This window comes from Hylaeus anthracinus, unplaced genomic scaffold, assembly GCF_026225885.1.
Source record: "Hylaeus anthracinus isolate JK02 unplaced genomic scaffold, UHH_iyHylAnth1.0_haploid 3, whole genome shotgun sequence".
Taxonomy (NCBI): Eukaryota; Metazoa; Arthropoda; class Insecta; order Hymenoptera; family Colletidae; genus Hylaeus; species Hylaeus anthracinus.
The window spans coordinates 12105948-12120210 of record NW_026535284.1 but is presented as its reverse complement, the minus strand read 5'-3'; the positions used below and the strand labels follow the sequence as shown (position 1 = coordinate 12120210).

The 14263-nt window shown below is 43.3% G+C and overlaps 1 protein-coding gene across 1 annotated transcript; it reads right to left on the bottom strand.

Annotated features, from left to right (window-relative positions):
* Nucleotides 1-72: 72 nt before the first annotated feature.
* LOC128893985 (NPC intracellular cholesterol transporter 2-like) lies at nucleotides 73-2461 on the bottom strand. Its single transcript, XM_054155342.1, has 3 exons — nucleotides 2232-2461; nucleotides 1139-1443; nucleotides 73-399 (listed from the first exon to the last, which is right to left on the bottom strand). The coding sequence occupies exons 1-3, from the start codon at nucleotides 2308-2310 to the stop codon at nucleotides 316-318; spliced, it is 468 nt and encodes a 155-aa protein (XP_054011317.1). The 5' UTR covers nucleotides 2311-2461; the 3' UTR covers nucleotides 73-315.
* Nucleotides 2462-14263: the final 11802 nt, after the last annotated feature.

Sequence of the window (14263 nt, the reverse complement as noted above, 5' to 3'; positions counted from 1 at the left end):
TCATTTCAATTTGTAAATTGCACCTGCTGGTGCAAGGTTCAACTGACCTGCTGGTAGGTCAAAAATTCTGCATTCTATAAAAGGTTTTTATTGTTAATTACAATCACGCGTACGCACTATATACTCATTAAGCTCGACGATAAACAAGACTACGTGAAACTCGTTCTATTCGCGGGAAAAACGGTCTCCGAAAGCGAACACTCTCTCTTCCACGTCGTCCATCTTATTGTACAGAAGTTTCGTATGTAGAGGCACAACTTCGCGGCTTCTGGAATCCACGGAGGTAGCTCTCCCAGTAAAAACGGGCAACTCCTTTCACTTGACGATCTTCGCCGGGACTTCGAAACAAGCGACCGTGTGGTTTCCGTCCATCAACGCGTAGTGGATCACCATGGAGATCTGCGGAAAGATCTCACGGTATTATCAATGTCACGGTCATACAACGGAGCTGAGCAAGCGTGTTTACGTTTAACACTGTCTAAGCACGTTCTTTCTAAAAAAAATTGACTAGTTCTTAGTACGTGTTGCGAAATCGTTGCAGACTTACTAGACATGCGCGATAACGCGAGAGATCCACGCTCGTGCCGAGACTTACGACATTCTTAGACCGATCTGGTCGCTACGATAAACTCTTGTTTATTTACTATACGTAATCTATCGAAATTGGACTGATAAATGAGCTAAATGGAATATTTAAAATACAAGGAAACTATGTTTCTACGGCTCAATACAACCACAAATTACACAGCTCGGTAGTAATTTACTTTCACTTGCGTTATGACCTATAAAGTAAAAGTTCACGACCATTAAATTGCGCACTTTGGCTAATCTATACGATAACGTGACTGCTCTACAGTAGTACATTAAGTGCATTTCATCGATACGTTTTTTGCAATCCTAAGCAACTTGCTTTCGAAACTTATTTGAGCATGCACTGCCTTTTTAACTCTCTACTGTAGTTTTCTTTATTTTGGTAATTTACTTATTCACCTACACAGTGCTGCGGTATATATGAATAAATACTTATGAACGAAGGAAATTAACGTGTTTACATCGTTCCCTCAAGGCCAATCGATACTTTCAAGACCGTCTCGAACCAGACTCGACCAGATTCGAGCGTGCAGCCTCGAGTACTCACCGTAGGATAGATTTGTAAGACGTCGAAGTCTCGTTTGTAGATATACTCCTGGCCCTTCTTCAGCGAGCATCCCGCAGGGGTGCCATCCAGATTGCTGATGCTCGAGCATGCACTGGTCCCATCCACGCCAACGAACGGTAACGGTACGCCCAGAACTATTGCGCTTACCGCGTGTACCACGTTCTCAATATCTTTGTCAGCCACAAACTTCTGCTCGATCGTTTGCGTCGTTCTGCGCTTCAGCTTGCATGGTTGCTCGTCGCAATTGGTTATCCTAATCTGATTCCCATCCGCGAACTTCTCAGCTGCAAATTTTCGGGTTCGAATTAGAATAGTAAGCAGTATGTAGTCCATTTTATTCGAAATCGTGTCTGCGAATTACGGTCATTGAACTGGCTTTGGAACTAGACCACTCTATCGGGCTTATCGTAGACACCAATGAGTGTTTTGCAATTTATCACAAGAATACGAGGTAGCCGCGTTTGCCCTCTTTTTACAGTTGAAAGATTGCACACCGAATGAATATGTAAAATATGAACGAAAACGAGAAATCAATTGCTTTTAGCTCGAGTGAGAAGTACGATATTTCCAAAAGATAAAGAATGTAAATTCATTTTGAATTTTAATTAAGTACCGAATGCTGCAAGATCAGCAACCGTGTTACTTTATCTTTCTTTGGACATTACCTCGAGCCCGACAAAGAGTAACCACTGATGTACATCACTCCGTCGTCGCGACACCGCGCGCCGTCTGGATCTCGGACGAATGTCATCGCGGTTCGAGGGAACTTGGTAACTCGCGCGAGTGACTCGTTTATTCGCGATACCGACTCGCGAACTTTCTCATCGGTCTACCGTAAACAGTGTCTATTTTTTAACCAAACCGATAAATGATAAAAAAGCTCTACATAGATGTTACATAAATGTACACAACGGAGGGGATTACTTCGCGAGATTAAACGGAGAAAATTCGATACTTGAGTGAGTAAACACCAAAAAAAAAAAAAAAAAAAAAAAAAAACTTTCAACGAAACGAGCACACCGATGGTCGAAATTTCCACGATAAGTAAGACCCAAAAACCACTTGTACCCACCACTTCCGCACTTGTTGACTTGGGTAGCGTAGGCCAACGCCAACAGAGTCGCGAAAACGAGTATCGTTTCCCTCAGCATCGTTATCGGTGAAAGTGTGTCGCGGTGGGAGTGCTCGAAGATGAGTCTCTGGGCAATGGGTCCCTCGGTCGTTCTCGCTCGCTCCAATCAGGTCCAAGTCCGACTAACGACTGCGAACTGCTGGCGCGATGCAACGTTATGCCTGGATCATTCGTCAAAGTTCACTTTAAATAGATTCCTCCCTCCCCGTTGGACCGATGGCTACCCGCTGGAGAGGGAGAAAAGTCACGCGTGGAAGGGATTCTGTAAATTCGTGAAACATCGGTTGGGTGAAATTCTTCCGTGGATATACAAATCTCCCACAATGGAACAAAAGAGTTTCCATAGAAATGTACTTATTACAAGGGATCCATTCTTGGCTGGAGTTACTACGATTTTTATTTATTGGCTCACTTCTGTATACGTAAATAGTACGAATATTCATCGAGCAAAAATTATATCCGCAACTCTCATACTATTCAAATAATAAACGTACAGCCAATAAAATCTACCAGTCCAATAAAAGTTTGACCATGGACCGGGACAAAAAGACCTCCGGAGTCTGGATCACGTGCGCTGGATGGATCCGTGCGATCCAGTCACGTTCGCGAGGAATCGTCGGGACGTCGATCGCTTTTGGCGTAGGTCGTAAACGGAGCAAGGACCGTCCAAGAAAAGGAAAAGAATTTTCTGAAGCGATCTCGAGCGCAGTTGCATCGGGGCCCACGAAGACGCGCGAACAATGCGTTCCCGTCGAGCACGTTTCCCAGAATATCGACTTCTCTATGCCATGCGGCGATAGAAAATCGCAAAAATCTACCCGACATCCTCGTCTCAGCTATTTCGAATGAATTCACATGTTTGCATAAGTCTCGACAGGCTGGGTACCGCAAATACATATGTCCATTTTAAAATGTCGATTGGGAAACGCAGAATAAATACCACTTTCGTATCAAGGTTAGATTAATAACAGGTATCCCACGTTTTGTACGTAATGTATACTTGCTTTTTATGAAACTTATGTATCTTGGGCCAATAATATTACAGTGTTCTGTAGTTTTTAAATGAACGTTGCACCGTATGTACATCATAATCAGAGTCGGTTGTCTATGAAATGACCATCAGAATGAATAGTCAATATTCCTTCAGGGTCTTCCGTAATCGTAACTAAACTGACCTCGTTTTCTCGCGTTCTATTTGCTCGCCTCTTCTTCCAGACTTCGAACACGAACGAGTACATAAACGGAGACAAAGAAAGCCCAAAGCCCCGCATGCTGAAAACGATATCTCTGGATCATGTCCCAGACGTGTTTAGAAGGACGACACGGCTGTAATTGACCCACGTACTTTACTGCAATGAACCCGCCTAATCTGTGCGTGACTTCTCCCAATCAGTCGCAAACACTGCGTCACCCACGCCTGTAAACACTGTATCATCCGTGTTCTAGAAACCGTCCGCCATGGTGGCTTCCGTGTCCTCCGTGAAACTTCCAAAATCTTGTCCTATCTATCACTCCCCTCTGCTATTTCCGAAATACTTCCAGGCTATTGTTTATGTTTCCTTGAGACTCCTTTGTCACACATTGCAGCATATGGATGATACATTTGCTCCAATTTAACGTAAAATTTGAAACGCTCGCTTTTCGTCTCTGAGCAAATCACAATTGTTTCCCAAGAAATACTAAAGTTTTTTGTTATATTAGATCAACCTCTGCGTCTCCAAGCAAACCAGCGGTTTCCAAGAAACGCAGGCTATTAAAATCGTCACGCCACGTTTCTACGTTGCGCAATCCCACCCGTTGCATTATCATCTACATATATGGGCACTTGAATTTCTTTCCTTTCTCATCTCCTCGTTTTAACTCGCGCGGACTGGCATAACCAAACGGAAATCAAACGGACGACCACCGTGGTCGCAAGAAACAAAGCGCCGGAAATTAACAACACTATCTCCTCTAGCCCTCCTGCAAATGAAATTTTTTGTTTCCACTTACGGGGATGACCTCCGATTAATGCTCGCAAACACGACGCGGTCGGAAGTTGCAATCCCATCGGCTCCTACCACCGATTTCAGCGTCCTTTCGTTCTTTGACTCTCTACAGCTACTCGTTTGGCCAATCCAAAACGAGTTTCGTCGAGGTTTTTTAGGGTGACCATCTCTGGATCGGTGGAGAGGGAGTACGCAACGCGTTCTTTGCAAAAAGATGAGGATTTCAACAAAGCTGTAGCTTCAACAAAACGTATATAGTGAACGAGTATCTCACCCTGTTTAGAACTTGAGTTATTAATTTTTTATTCTTCATAAGTATACAACATCGAGCAGAAAGGAACGTACAGATTCCATAAATATACTCGTTGAAGAGTACGTTTGGTAATCTCATACATCGTAAAGCCTACGTCGACGGAAAATACAATATAAATATACACGCGGTCGACCTTCGTTCCGCTATGCCCCTGTCCAAAACCGTTGTGAAATTTCTCGGAAATCACGATACCGTGACTCCGTACATAAACAAAGAGCAAAGGCACACGCAGCACGTGTTCCACGGAGTTTCATCGTTCATCCGACTCATCCATATGCTGTTATCCAACAGTAACGACTATCAACGTCCTGCGATCCTATCAGATCATTTCGCAAGCAATCGTGCTTTTCTCGCTTACGTAAACTAACCAATGATGCTTTTATTTGGTTTATTTGATCGAGAAGGTCGCGATTCGGTAACCGGTACGGAGTAAAAGGAATCGAGTAACCTGTAAAATTACGAAATGAAAATGGATAATGATAATAGCGAGAAGTTCTTTCCAATGAAAAGTAAAGTAATTCATCGAGAACTGAAAAAGACACATGGAATAGTATTGAACAAGAATCCTTATTATTTCTATCGCCACAAAGAATTCGACGATTACGAACTTTCAAGAATTTCTAAGATTATCCCATAGATATGTTGGAATTTTTTCAAGATCTTCGTTGACATTGTGTAAGTGTTTATCGTAAATTGCTCAAATATCAAACGGAGTACATAGTTGTGATTCTGTTCAAGAATTTATTACACTGTGCAAATGTGCGCACGTGTTTCTGCGTTCAAAAGTCGTTCAATCTGCATAAACTAATACAATCTGGTAAGTGTTGCTGGGAAATATCATTGAGTTACAATGCCACCTTCCAGATATTATTGATACTATTAACGCATAAATGTCAGGTATGATAATGAAATTGTTTGCAAAATGACTCTATACGTACGCGATAACGGCAAAAGTGTACTCGTCTGTGGATCACGAAGCACGCGAAGTGGAAAGCCGGCTAGAATACAAACGAGCGATTGTTAGCGACAGTAACCTTGAGACCAAAAGGAAGAATTTCTGATGAGTCTGTGACAATGGGAGGCGTCTTTCTTGCCGACCTTTGCCTCGCGTGATCAACTTCCTGATCCGGTATTTTCAGCCAAAGAATCCGACTGTCAAGGACAGCGAGTTCCGAAAAACTTGTTTCGTCAATCACATTTATCTTTTTCAGCTGCAACATTATTTTTATCCGTAGACCTATCATTCAACCACTGGCTGCTCGAAACTATCGCTATTAGTACGAAAAGTTGACGAGGGAGAGAACTGTGACGAAGAATCAAAAATTAAAACAAGCTCGTAATATTTGATGCTCCGAATCTTTAAACCGCGGTTGTAGATCCTCTTTTGAATAGAAAAAAAGTGACAGTGTCCTAATAGAAGAGAGTTCTATGCATTACAATATTCAAGATGAGACTGTACTTTCTGAGATAAAAAATTAGACAGTTGAGGTAAATAAACGATTCAAAGGAAACAGGAAAGAAATTGAAACGTCTCTTTTCATCTTGCAAAGTTTCGGCGTTTGGATAGGCTGAGAGGTACCAAGAAATACAACGTCCTCGGAGTTCCGAGGTTCTTAAATTTAATTGTGCAGCGCTGCACTGGGTATGCGTTTCATTGTAACGGATGCGCCACGGCGTTCGTTCAATCGCTTAACTCGCTTCTAAACAATTTAAGTGAGTAATTGTAGCGGCGCGCGGTAGAGATGAATTAAAAACGCCTCGGTGCTCGACGGGGGCTGCATCCGTGTTGGGCAAAATGTAATCTGATCAACAATTAACCATTATATTTACCGTGCAATCAAACCGGTAAACAATGCTTCCGAATAATCAGCGATCAGTGGAAACGCGTACATCGGATATAACGTTAATTACTGGTCGCGAAATGATCGCATTGTTTGTCGTGCAATGGTACTCGATACTTTTCGTAGAAAATTCTCATTGATTCTGGGTGACGACAACTTTGTTTCATTTTTTTTTTTCTAACGTCAATACTGCATATACACGAAGAAATGACACAAAAACTAAACATGCAAAATAGCGCGTTAATAATTATGCAAAGATAACGTGGCTCGATTAAACAGCTGCTTTTAACCTAGACCCCTACTGATTCGCGATTGCCACGATCGACGTAGATAGGTCCTTTGAAGGATCTCTGACGTTCAACGTGGGAGATTAAACGTTGCAATGGAAAACGCGACGTGATAAAAAAGCCTGCGGCCGAACGGCGCAAATAAGAATCACGGGAGTTAGGGAATCGTCGCGATTCTTGGAAACGGGACAGAAAAAGGAAGCGAAAGGAAAATAACAGACGTACTCATGAAAGTAATTACGCAGCCAGCTCACGGAAGGGGGCCGCTTTGCCAGTCGTTGCGCGTACGATATTCCACGGCGAGAAGTAATTCCACAGTCGATTTCCTTGACGCCACGGTTCCGGGCACGACCTCTTCTTCTTCTTCGTGCAACGTAATTACGCGGACGACACACCTTGCCTAGATCCATCGAACGAGACAGCGTAACAGATAAAAAACGCTTGGCGTTTTTACACTCATAGCTGGCCCGCGGCTATTATTCCTGCCGATGTAACGTACACGTAATAATCGACTGAGGTATGACAGTGTCTGGGGGTATAGCGTGTCACGAAATTTGAAAAGTTATCGCTGCAGTGGAGCTACGATCTGAACCGCGCAATTTGAACATGGCGTGATTCTTGGGATATTCGCGAACGCCATGCCACTGAAGCAGCGCTCGGATTAGTTTGATTCAAATGAATATTCGTACACTACTATTATTTCTATGTAATCTTCTTTTTTTCTTTTGGCTATGCCGCAGCTGGTAACATCTATAACAGAGTCTTTGTAGATCCGTTTAGCGATTCATTCGAGGAATGCACGACCAGTTCTTGCAAGGTCTCTTCTCTCTTTCTTCGTACAGCTACGCCAAAGACAATTATCTCATCTGGACTAATTAGAACACCGTGTAAGAGGCTAACTCGTTTCTGTTGTCAGCGAAGCAACTGCGTCTTAATTCTCGACGAAACTTCGCCCCCCCCCCCCTCGAATGGTCCGGCAATTTTATGTTTAAAATTTTCTTATTTGTCATTCGTGCCTGTATTTTTCGTCGATAAGATTTTATGCAAAGTATAGTGTTCGATTTATTAATATTTTATAAAAGAAACATACCATGTAATTTATTATTTATCTACGATATGCCTGTCGATAGTCGCACATCGTTAGCGGTATTGGATAACTGCGACGTCTCGTTTGAATTTACCTCGTCGGGCAATGCTACTGTGCGTTGGTAACAGGTTTTAGAAATGCATTTCAACGTGGTCAAATTTATGGGAAAACATATGATTGGAATAGCTTTACGTTCAACTGTACCTTCATGATCGTAAAAGCGTTAAAATTGAAAATGTTAAATTCACATCGTTAATGAAGTGCAGACGATTCTGTTTTATCTGCGGTCAGGACAGGAAGGTTACCTTCGCATGCGATGCAAACGCAGATCTCTGTAATCGAGAAGAAGGTTTCGCTAGATGGCGCAAGGAATCCCTGTAGTAGAAAAGTACCGTCGAATGGACACCATTTTGTTTCAAAACAAGTACGCGTAATTAAAATATTACGAATTTTACAGCGATAAAGGTAATCAAAGACGATACTCTAGATGTCTAGTATATTACAGTACCTAATATGCCCAACAAATTAATTTCCTATTTTTCCCTTGTTAAAGGCTTTTAGAAGATTTCTTCTAACGTGCTACTGCGTCTCTCAAACAACGAATCAATTAGTTCCAGGACATTTCCAGCGACCCGAAACGAATGGTTAAGAGGCAGCTGGTCATGTGCCCGTTAACATTGCTTTCCTTCTTCTTTTTATTACCGATTTCATGCCCGCTGGGTCGGTTGGCATATGGGCTGACCACAATTTCAAAAGTACGCCGCCTCGCGAACCGTGAAGGAGCGCGAAGCGTTTTTGATTTATGTCGAAGTGGTCCACGCTCATTCGCAGCGTGGAAACGCGCATCCGGCACGAAAAAGGTATCTAGGACGCGGGTACAAACGTGGCTGGCGTCGTAAAGAAAAAATTCTTAACTCTGAAAGCTTTTTACGAATCTCCTGATGGACGATGCCGGCGTTAAAGCGCGAAATCGTAAAAAACGATGCTCCCCGAAGTTCCTTGCAAGTTCTCACGTCGAAATCTCGGCGACCAAATTGCAAACCTCGGAACTCCTGAGCTCTCATCGACGATCCTCCACTTGTCAGTAAAAATCAATGCCTCGAGAACTTTTTATTCTCATCCAATGAGAATTAAACAAAATTGGAGTCGATCTCAGAGAACCTCTGAAGAATCAGAGAGCTTTAATGTCGAATCGATATTGGAATGTGTACCTTCCATTGACTCGATTTTGTATCGATGTACACATGTTGTCGATCGAGTCGATTCTTTGGCGATTGATCTATTTTGTTAAACGAACACGACCCCGGTAAAGTGTCCGAGTATCCGGCAAGCTTTGAACGATTCGCGGTTTGCAGTTGCACCAGTCCGAGATCTATTTTCGAACAGGATGTATTTATAACGAACCTTACCTTTCGCGGGCCGAACTACGTGCCGACACTCTCTCGTAAATGGCATTGGGACCGTCTCTTCAACCTCTTTTCAGATCCGATATTTTGCTGGAGCTCTGCGAGCGAGTAAGTGCGTCTTTCGGAGCACGAGTTACGTCGGCGTTGAAGTACGTAATACGTCGTACGTAAATAGGTACAAGCTACTCAAAATGTAACAGTCAACAGTTTCTTTCAAGGTAAGGCACCTCTTTGTCCATCCACGTGTGGACGGGTTAATAACCTCACGAATTTGTAGCCGAACAATACGGTTTTCAACTTCTGGATTTCACCTGTTACCTATTTTATGAATCCCCACCCCTGCTTGACGAGTAATTTTATTAATCAAAAATTTTGGTCGAGGTTCGTTCTCATGACCGAACAAAATATACTTTTCATTAGATTTATTATTCTTGGATTTAATAAACCTCGAAATTCGAATTTAATTATATTAAATTGGAAAACTAAAGAGCTCCGTATTTACTTTTTGAAACCACTACTTCAACTCTTGTATTATTCAACGGTACACGCGAACAGAACAAAGTCGCCATGTTAATCACTGTTACAACTTTTCCAAAACAATTAATGCAACTTTCACTCACGATGAAGCCAAAGAAACGAATGGCACGCGTTCCAAAGAGAGCAAGCACCGAGGTCTACGAAGTCCATTTCACGAACAAAGGGCCTTGCGAAACAGACGAAACAGTCAGCCAAGGGTTCCCGGGATAATCTCGGAAAAGCGGGATAAATAACCAGACGGTCCGCAGACCGAACCGTTTACTCGTTTATATTTGGATACCGATGCATTCTGCGAGTTTGCATCGTGTTCGAAGATGCGTCATCCGCTTGCAAACCTTTATCTGACCCCGCGAGCCCCTAACCCATTCTCTGGCAGACCGACGGCCCTCGAGGACGATGGATTTTAATTTTTTACAGATCCGAGACGTCCCAGGTGTGCTTTTTGATATTTAGAAAATACGTCCGATGGCTGGTCGAGACATTATTGCGCGAAATTCTGAGTTACGGTCTTCCTGCGCGAAGCGTTGCCGTGAATCCGTTTCCAGGAACAGTTTGATCTACAAGTCGACCCAGATAGTAGATGCCGTGCATTCACAACTTACGAGCGACCGAAATTTTCGGGACACGTTAGACATTCTTGCCGAAATTATTCGTATTTTGACGGAACTCCTAGAAATTGAGACTCCATTCTGTCTTTGAGCATGGTTGAAGCGTTCGTTATGAAAATAAAGTTTGTTCCATTGGTGGTATTTCACATCACTCGATATATTTTATATTCATCGTGTTTGGCCACGAGGACAAAATAATTCGTAATTTAACGTATGTACCGATGATCCAAATCGTATTTGCAAAAGAAAAGAAAAATCGGAATGCAGCGAATTCAACCGTATTTAATTATTTTTCGATTATTAACTAGGATGAACTAAGTAATTTTTTGTATTGGCATCGCTACCACAGTGATCGAGCTTTTTAAATTAGCAATGGTCGAATATGGAACATATGCTTCTATTTCGTCAAATAAACATTAAACGCAATCCCTGTTAAACAAATCGAGAACATTTTGTACGTTCGAACGCCAACAAATTCCAGAACATAAAATAAAATTCACGCAACAGAGGGCTAAGTCAACAGGATCATTGGGAACTTGTACAACTACATGGATCGTACACTTCATCTCCGTGAAACGTGGATTCACTCGACTGTCATAATGACTCATTTGTTGATCCATTTCCGTCGATGTCAGAACGCACAAGGCGGCGACGAAATCAGATACTAGGGACGAATTTCCCATGTCAAGATGGGCAGATTCATGCCACGTGGTCCCGTTTTGACTGATATAGAGCCGCAGGCTCGTTGAAGAAAAACGGCGAATCGGTGGGGGAGTTCACTCCGCTGACAGAGGGGTCAAAGAGGAGGCTAGAAGAAGCATTCCTATTAGGCAAGTCACGGGTGGAGGTTTTTAATGTGACTGGAGCCTCTTCTGTCAAACAAAAGCTTATTATATATTGCCACGTCCCGACTCGATGCGAAGAAATTTCTCTTCCACTCCAAGGAGACAAAACCTGTTCGTTCCCTTTTCTATCGTCTAGGATAAGTTTCGTGGTTTTGTTTTTCTTTATTTTCTACAGAGGCTAATCTTTATCGTGGTTCAGCGAGGAGCAGCCGTACACCAAAAACATTAGCATAAATAAATCGGAGCAACATCATTTCCAACAGCGTTCCTCTTCCAAGGCAAGGTATACGCTATCCAAGCGAATAAAATTCTCTATGATGTTTTTACCACCTTTTATCCGTTCCGTCATGCTGCGGTCGAGGTTCGATGAAAAAGCGCGGCCTTTGCTCGATGTCCGGCCAGCATTAAGTGACTTACGACGTTTTCACCGTGGTCCGACGGAAATAGCGTTATGGCGTACACGAGCAAGAAGAGGCTGTTCGGGTGGCAGCACTCCCGAGAGAAACAAGAGGAGCGCAAAGACGAAAGCGGCCGTGAGAACGAAAAGGGAATCCTCCGAGTGGAGAGGGAAGGCAACAAGGAGTAAAAAAATGGACGAGGAAAAGGGGGCAACCCGAAGAAAACCTGGGAGGGGGCGAAACGGAGAAATGTTTGCGCTTGGAAGGTACGGAACGGAACGGAAAGTCAGGGGGCGAAGTGGCCAGCGGAGAAGAACTCGAGGATCGAGAGATGGAGATGGAGAGATACGAAGAGGAATTCTCGTTTTATACCAGGGACAGGTGCACGCCTCTATTTTGGCGAGCTAGCTGGGAAATGTTTTATCCATCCTGGAATAAAATAGCGACATTCCTGCGTTCCAGCTCTCCTTCTTCAATCTCGATCTGCTCCTCGGTTCGCGAGGAGAAACCGAAATGATCTCCCGACACCGCGAGAATTGCATAACGGTTTGCTCGATAAACGAGTAACGCCATTTTTTTTTTTTTTTTATTATCGCAAGCGAAGAATGAAAATTTTTAATTTCCATCCACGAGACATTAGGATCCAAGGTACGATCTTCGAGGAATGGCTCGTTTAAAGTAAGCAGAAATAATAAATTCCTTCCGTATGGGTTGAATTTAGCGACGGTGACGAGACACGTAGCTAGAACGCGAAAAGAATGCCAATATCGCCTGATAAAAACTCGAAGAATTCGGGAACGCCGAATTCTTGGCGCCAAGAGCGTCGGACGAAGAGCATCCGCGCCGCGGCTTCCACCTCCGTTGGGCGTTTTTCTCGCCTGACAGCGCGACCCGTCGTTTCTTTCTTTCTCATTCTCTACGTTCTATTTCGTTTCGTATAATTTCAGCGTAATAATTTTAGTTCATGCTAGATGCTTCTTGAAACGTCGCGGGGACCCCGCGCGTACCGTGCGCATACGTAATGGCCGAGCACTAAAATTATTCCATTCCCATTCAAGGAGGAATTCGCGCGCGCTTCTCCTGCCGTTTTTCTTTTACCCAGGGAAAGGATTCGACGTCGAAAATTCGTCGTTCGACGCTCGACACGTTTTTTCGTCCGACGCGTCCTCATTAGCGTCCGTTTTAATTCCAGCCAAGGATCGTCGCGCGTTATCGAAATTCAATTCTCCATTGGCACGGCTGCCGTTCAATTTTTTGCGGGCCAGGAATTCTTCTGGCATCCGGTGAATTAGCTTCCTTCCGATCTCTCCTCGTCGATATCGTTTCGCCCTTCGTAGAAGGGTGGTTTCGACTCGACCACATTCGACGATTTCTTAACCCTTTATAGCGCAGAACTCCCTGAGCATTTTTGTTCACTTTTCCAACGAAACCTAGTGGATGAGCGTAGAAATTTAAAAATACGAAATTCTCGCTCCTTTCTTAGTGGTAAGAATGAGTACCAGTGACTTATAATCGGTTAAGGGCGGAATGAAAATTAGATTTTCATTTTCAACCGAGAGCCTCCCTTCCCAACAAAGTGATGAACGATAACACCAATAATTTCCGCTATTCCTCGACCCGGTCCAATTTAGAAAACCTTCCGTCGTTTATAAAGTTCCCGAGCAGCGGAGAAAGGAAAAAACATAAATAGTTGCGGAGTGGCGGCGCTTTAAACGAAAAAGCCGCGCTGTTGGGTAAAATGTGACAGAATCGAGACACGTGCGTGAGCTCGCGTGCACGTGTTCGCGGTTGAAACTGACGCGAGTGTCCAATAGACGGTCGAATACACGGCATTCGAGATTTATCGATGCATTAGGTCTCGCGATGTCGCTACGACAGCCTCTCGAACAAAACGTTTGTCACGCAACGCTCTTCTTTATTCTCTTCTCTGCAGAGGAACACTTTCCTTCATTTATTTACGCGCTTTCAAATTTAATGCGGCGGGTGCCTGAAAAAGTAACGAAAATTGATTCCCTCTTTTTGTACGCAACGTTATCACGTACACAGGGATGAGAATATGTTCCGTATTTTCCAACCATATTTTTAAAGAGGAGGTAAACAGTATTTGCGCGACCATGCAAACAGGAACCATTACAGCGATGTGTTATTTATTTGTATGTTTATGAGCAAAACATTCCTTTTGTACGAAGGTAAGTGGAAGAGTTTATGTGTTTGACTCGTTTGGAAGCTGTATCGATCGATTCCGAAAAATGAAACGAATGTTACAAAAACAACTCCTATACACGGAAATCTCTTTCCATTCGATAAACATTTAAATCCTCGAGGTATTCATAAATACGTTATGCTGGACACACTTTGCATATCCAGGCATACACTTCTACAGTCTACTTTCTTCTATATGTACACATGATGTTGTCAAGCTAAAAAAATGTTTTTAAACACCCCACACCTATAAAGACCTTTTCCCTCGAGGCTTTCGTTCCCAGAACGCGATAAATTGTTCGTCGACGCAGCTAATCGACGGCCTCCGCTTCCAGAAGTCACGGTCCCGGTTCGTTTCAGACTCGACAAGGTCCCTGGGGTATTAACAAATGTTTCCTATTAAAACGAAACCGCCCGAACGGCACGAAATAATTAGCAGTGTAGATCTAGACGAACACAC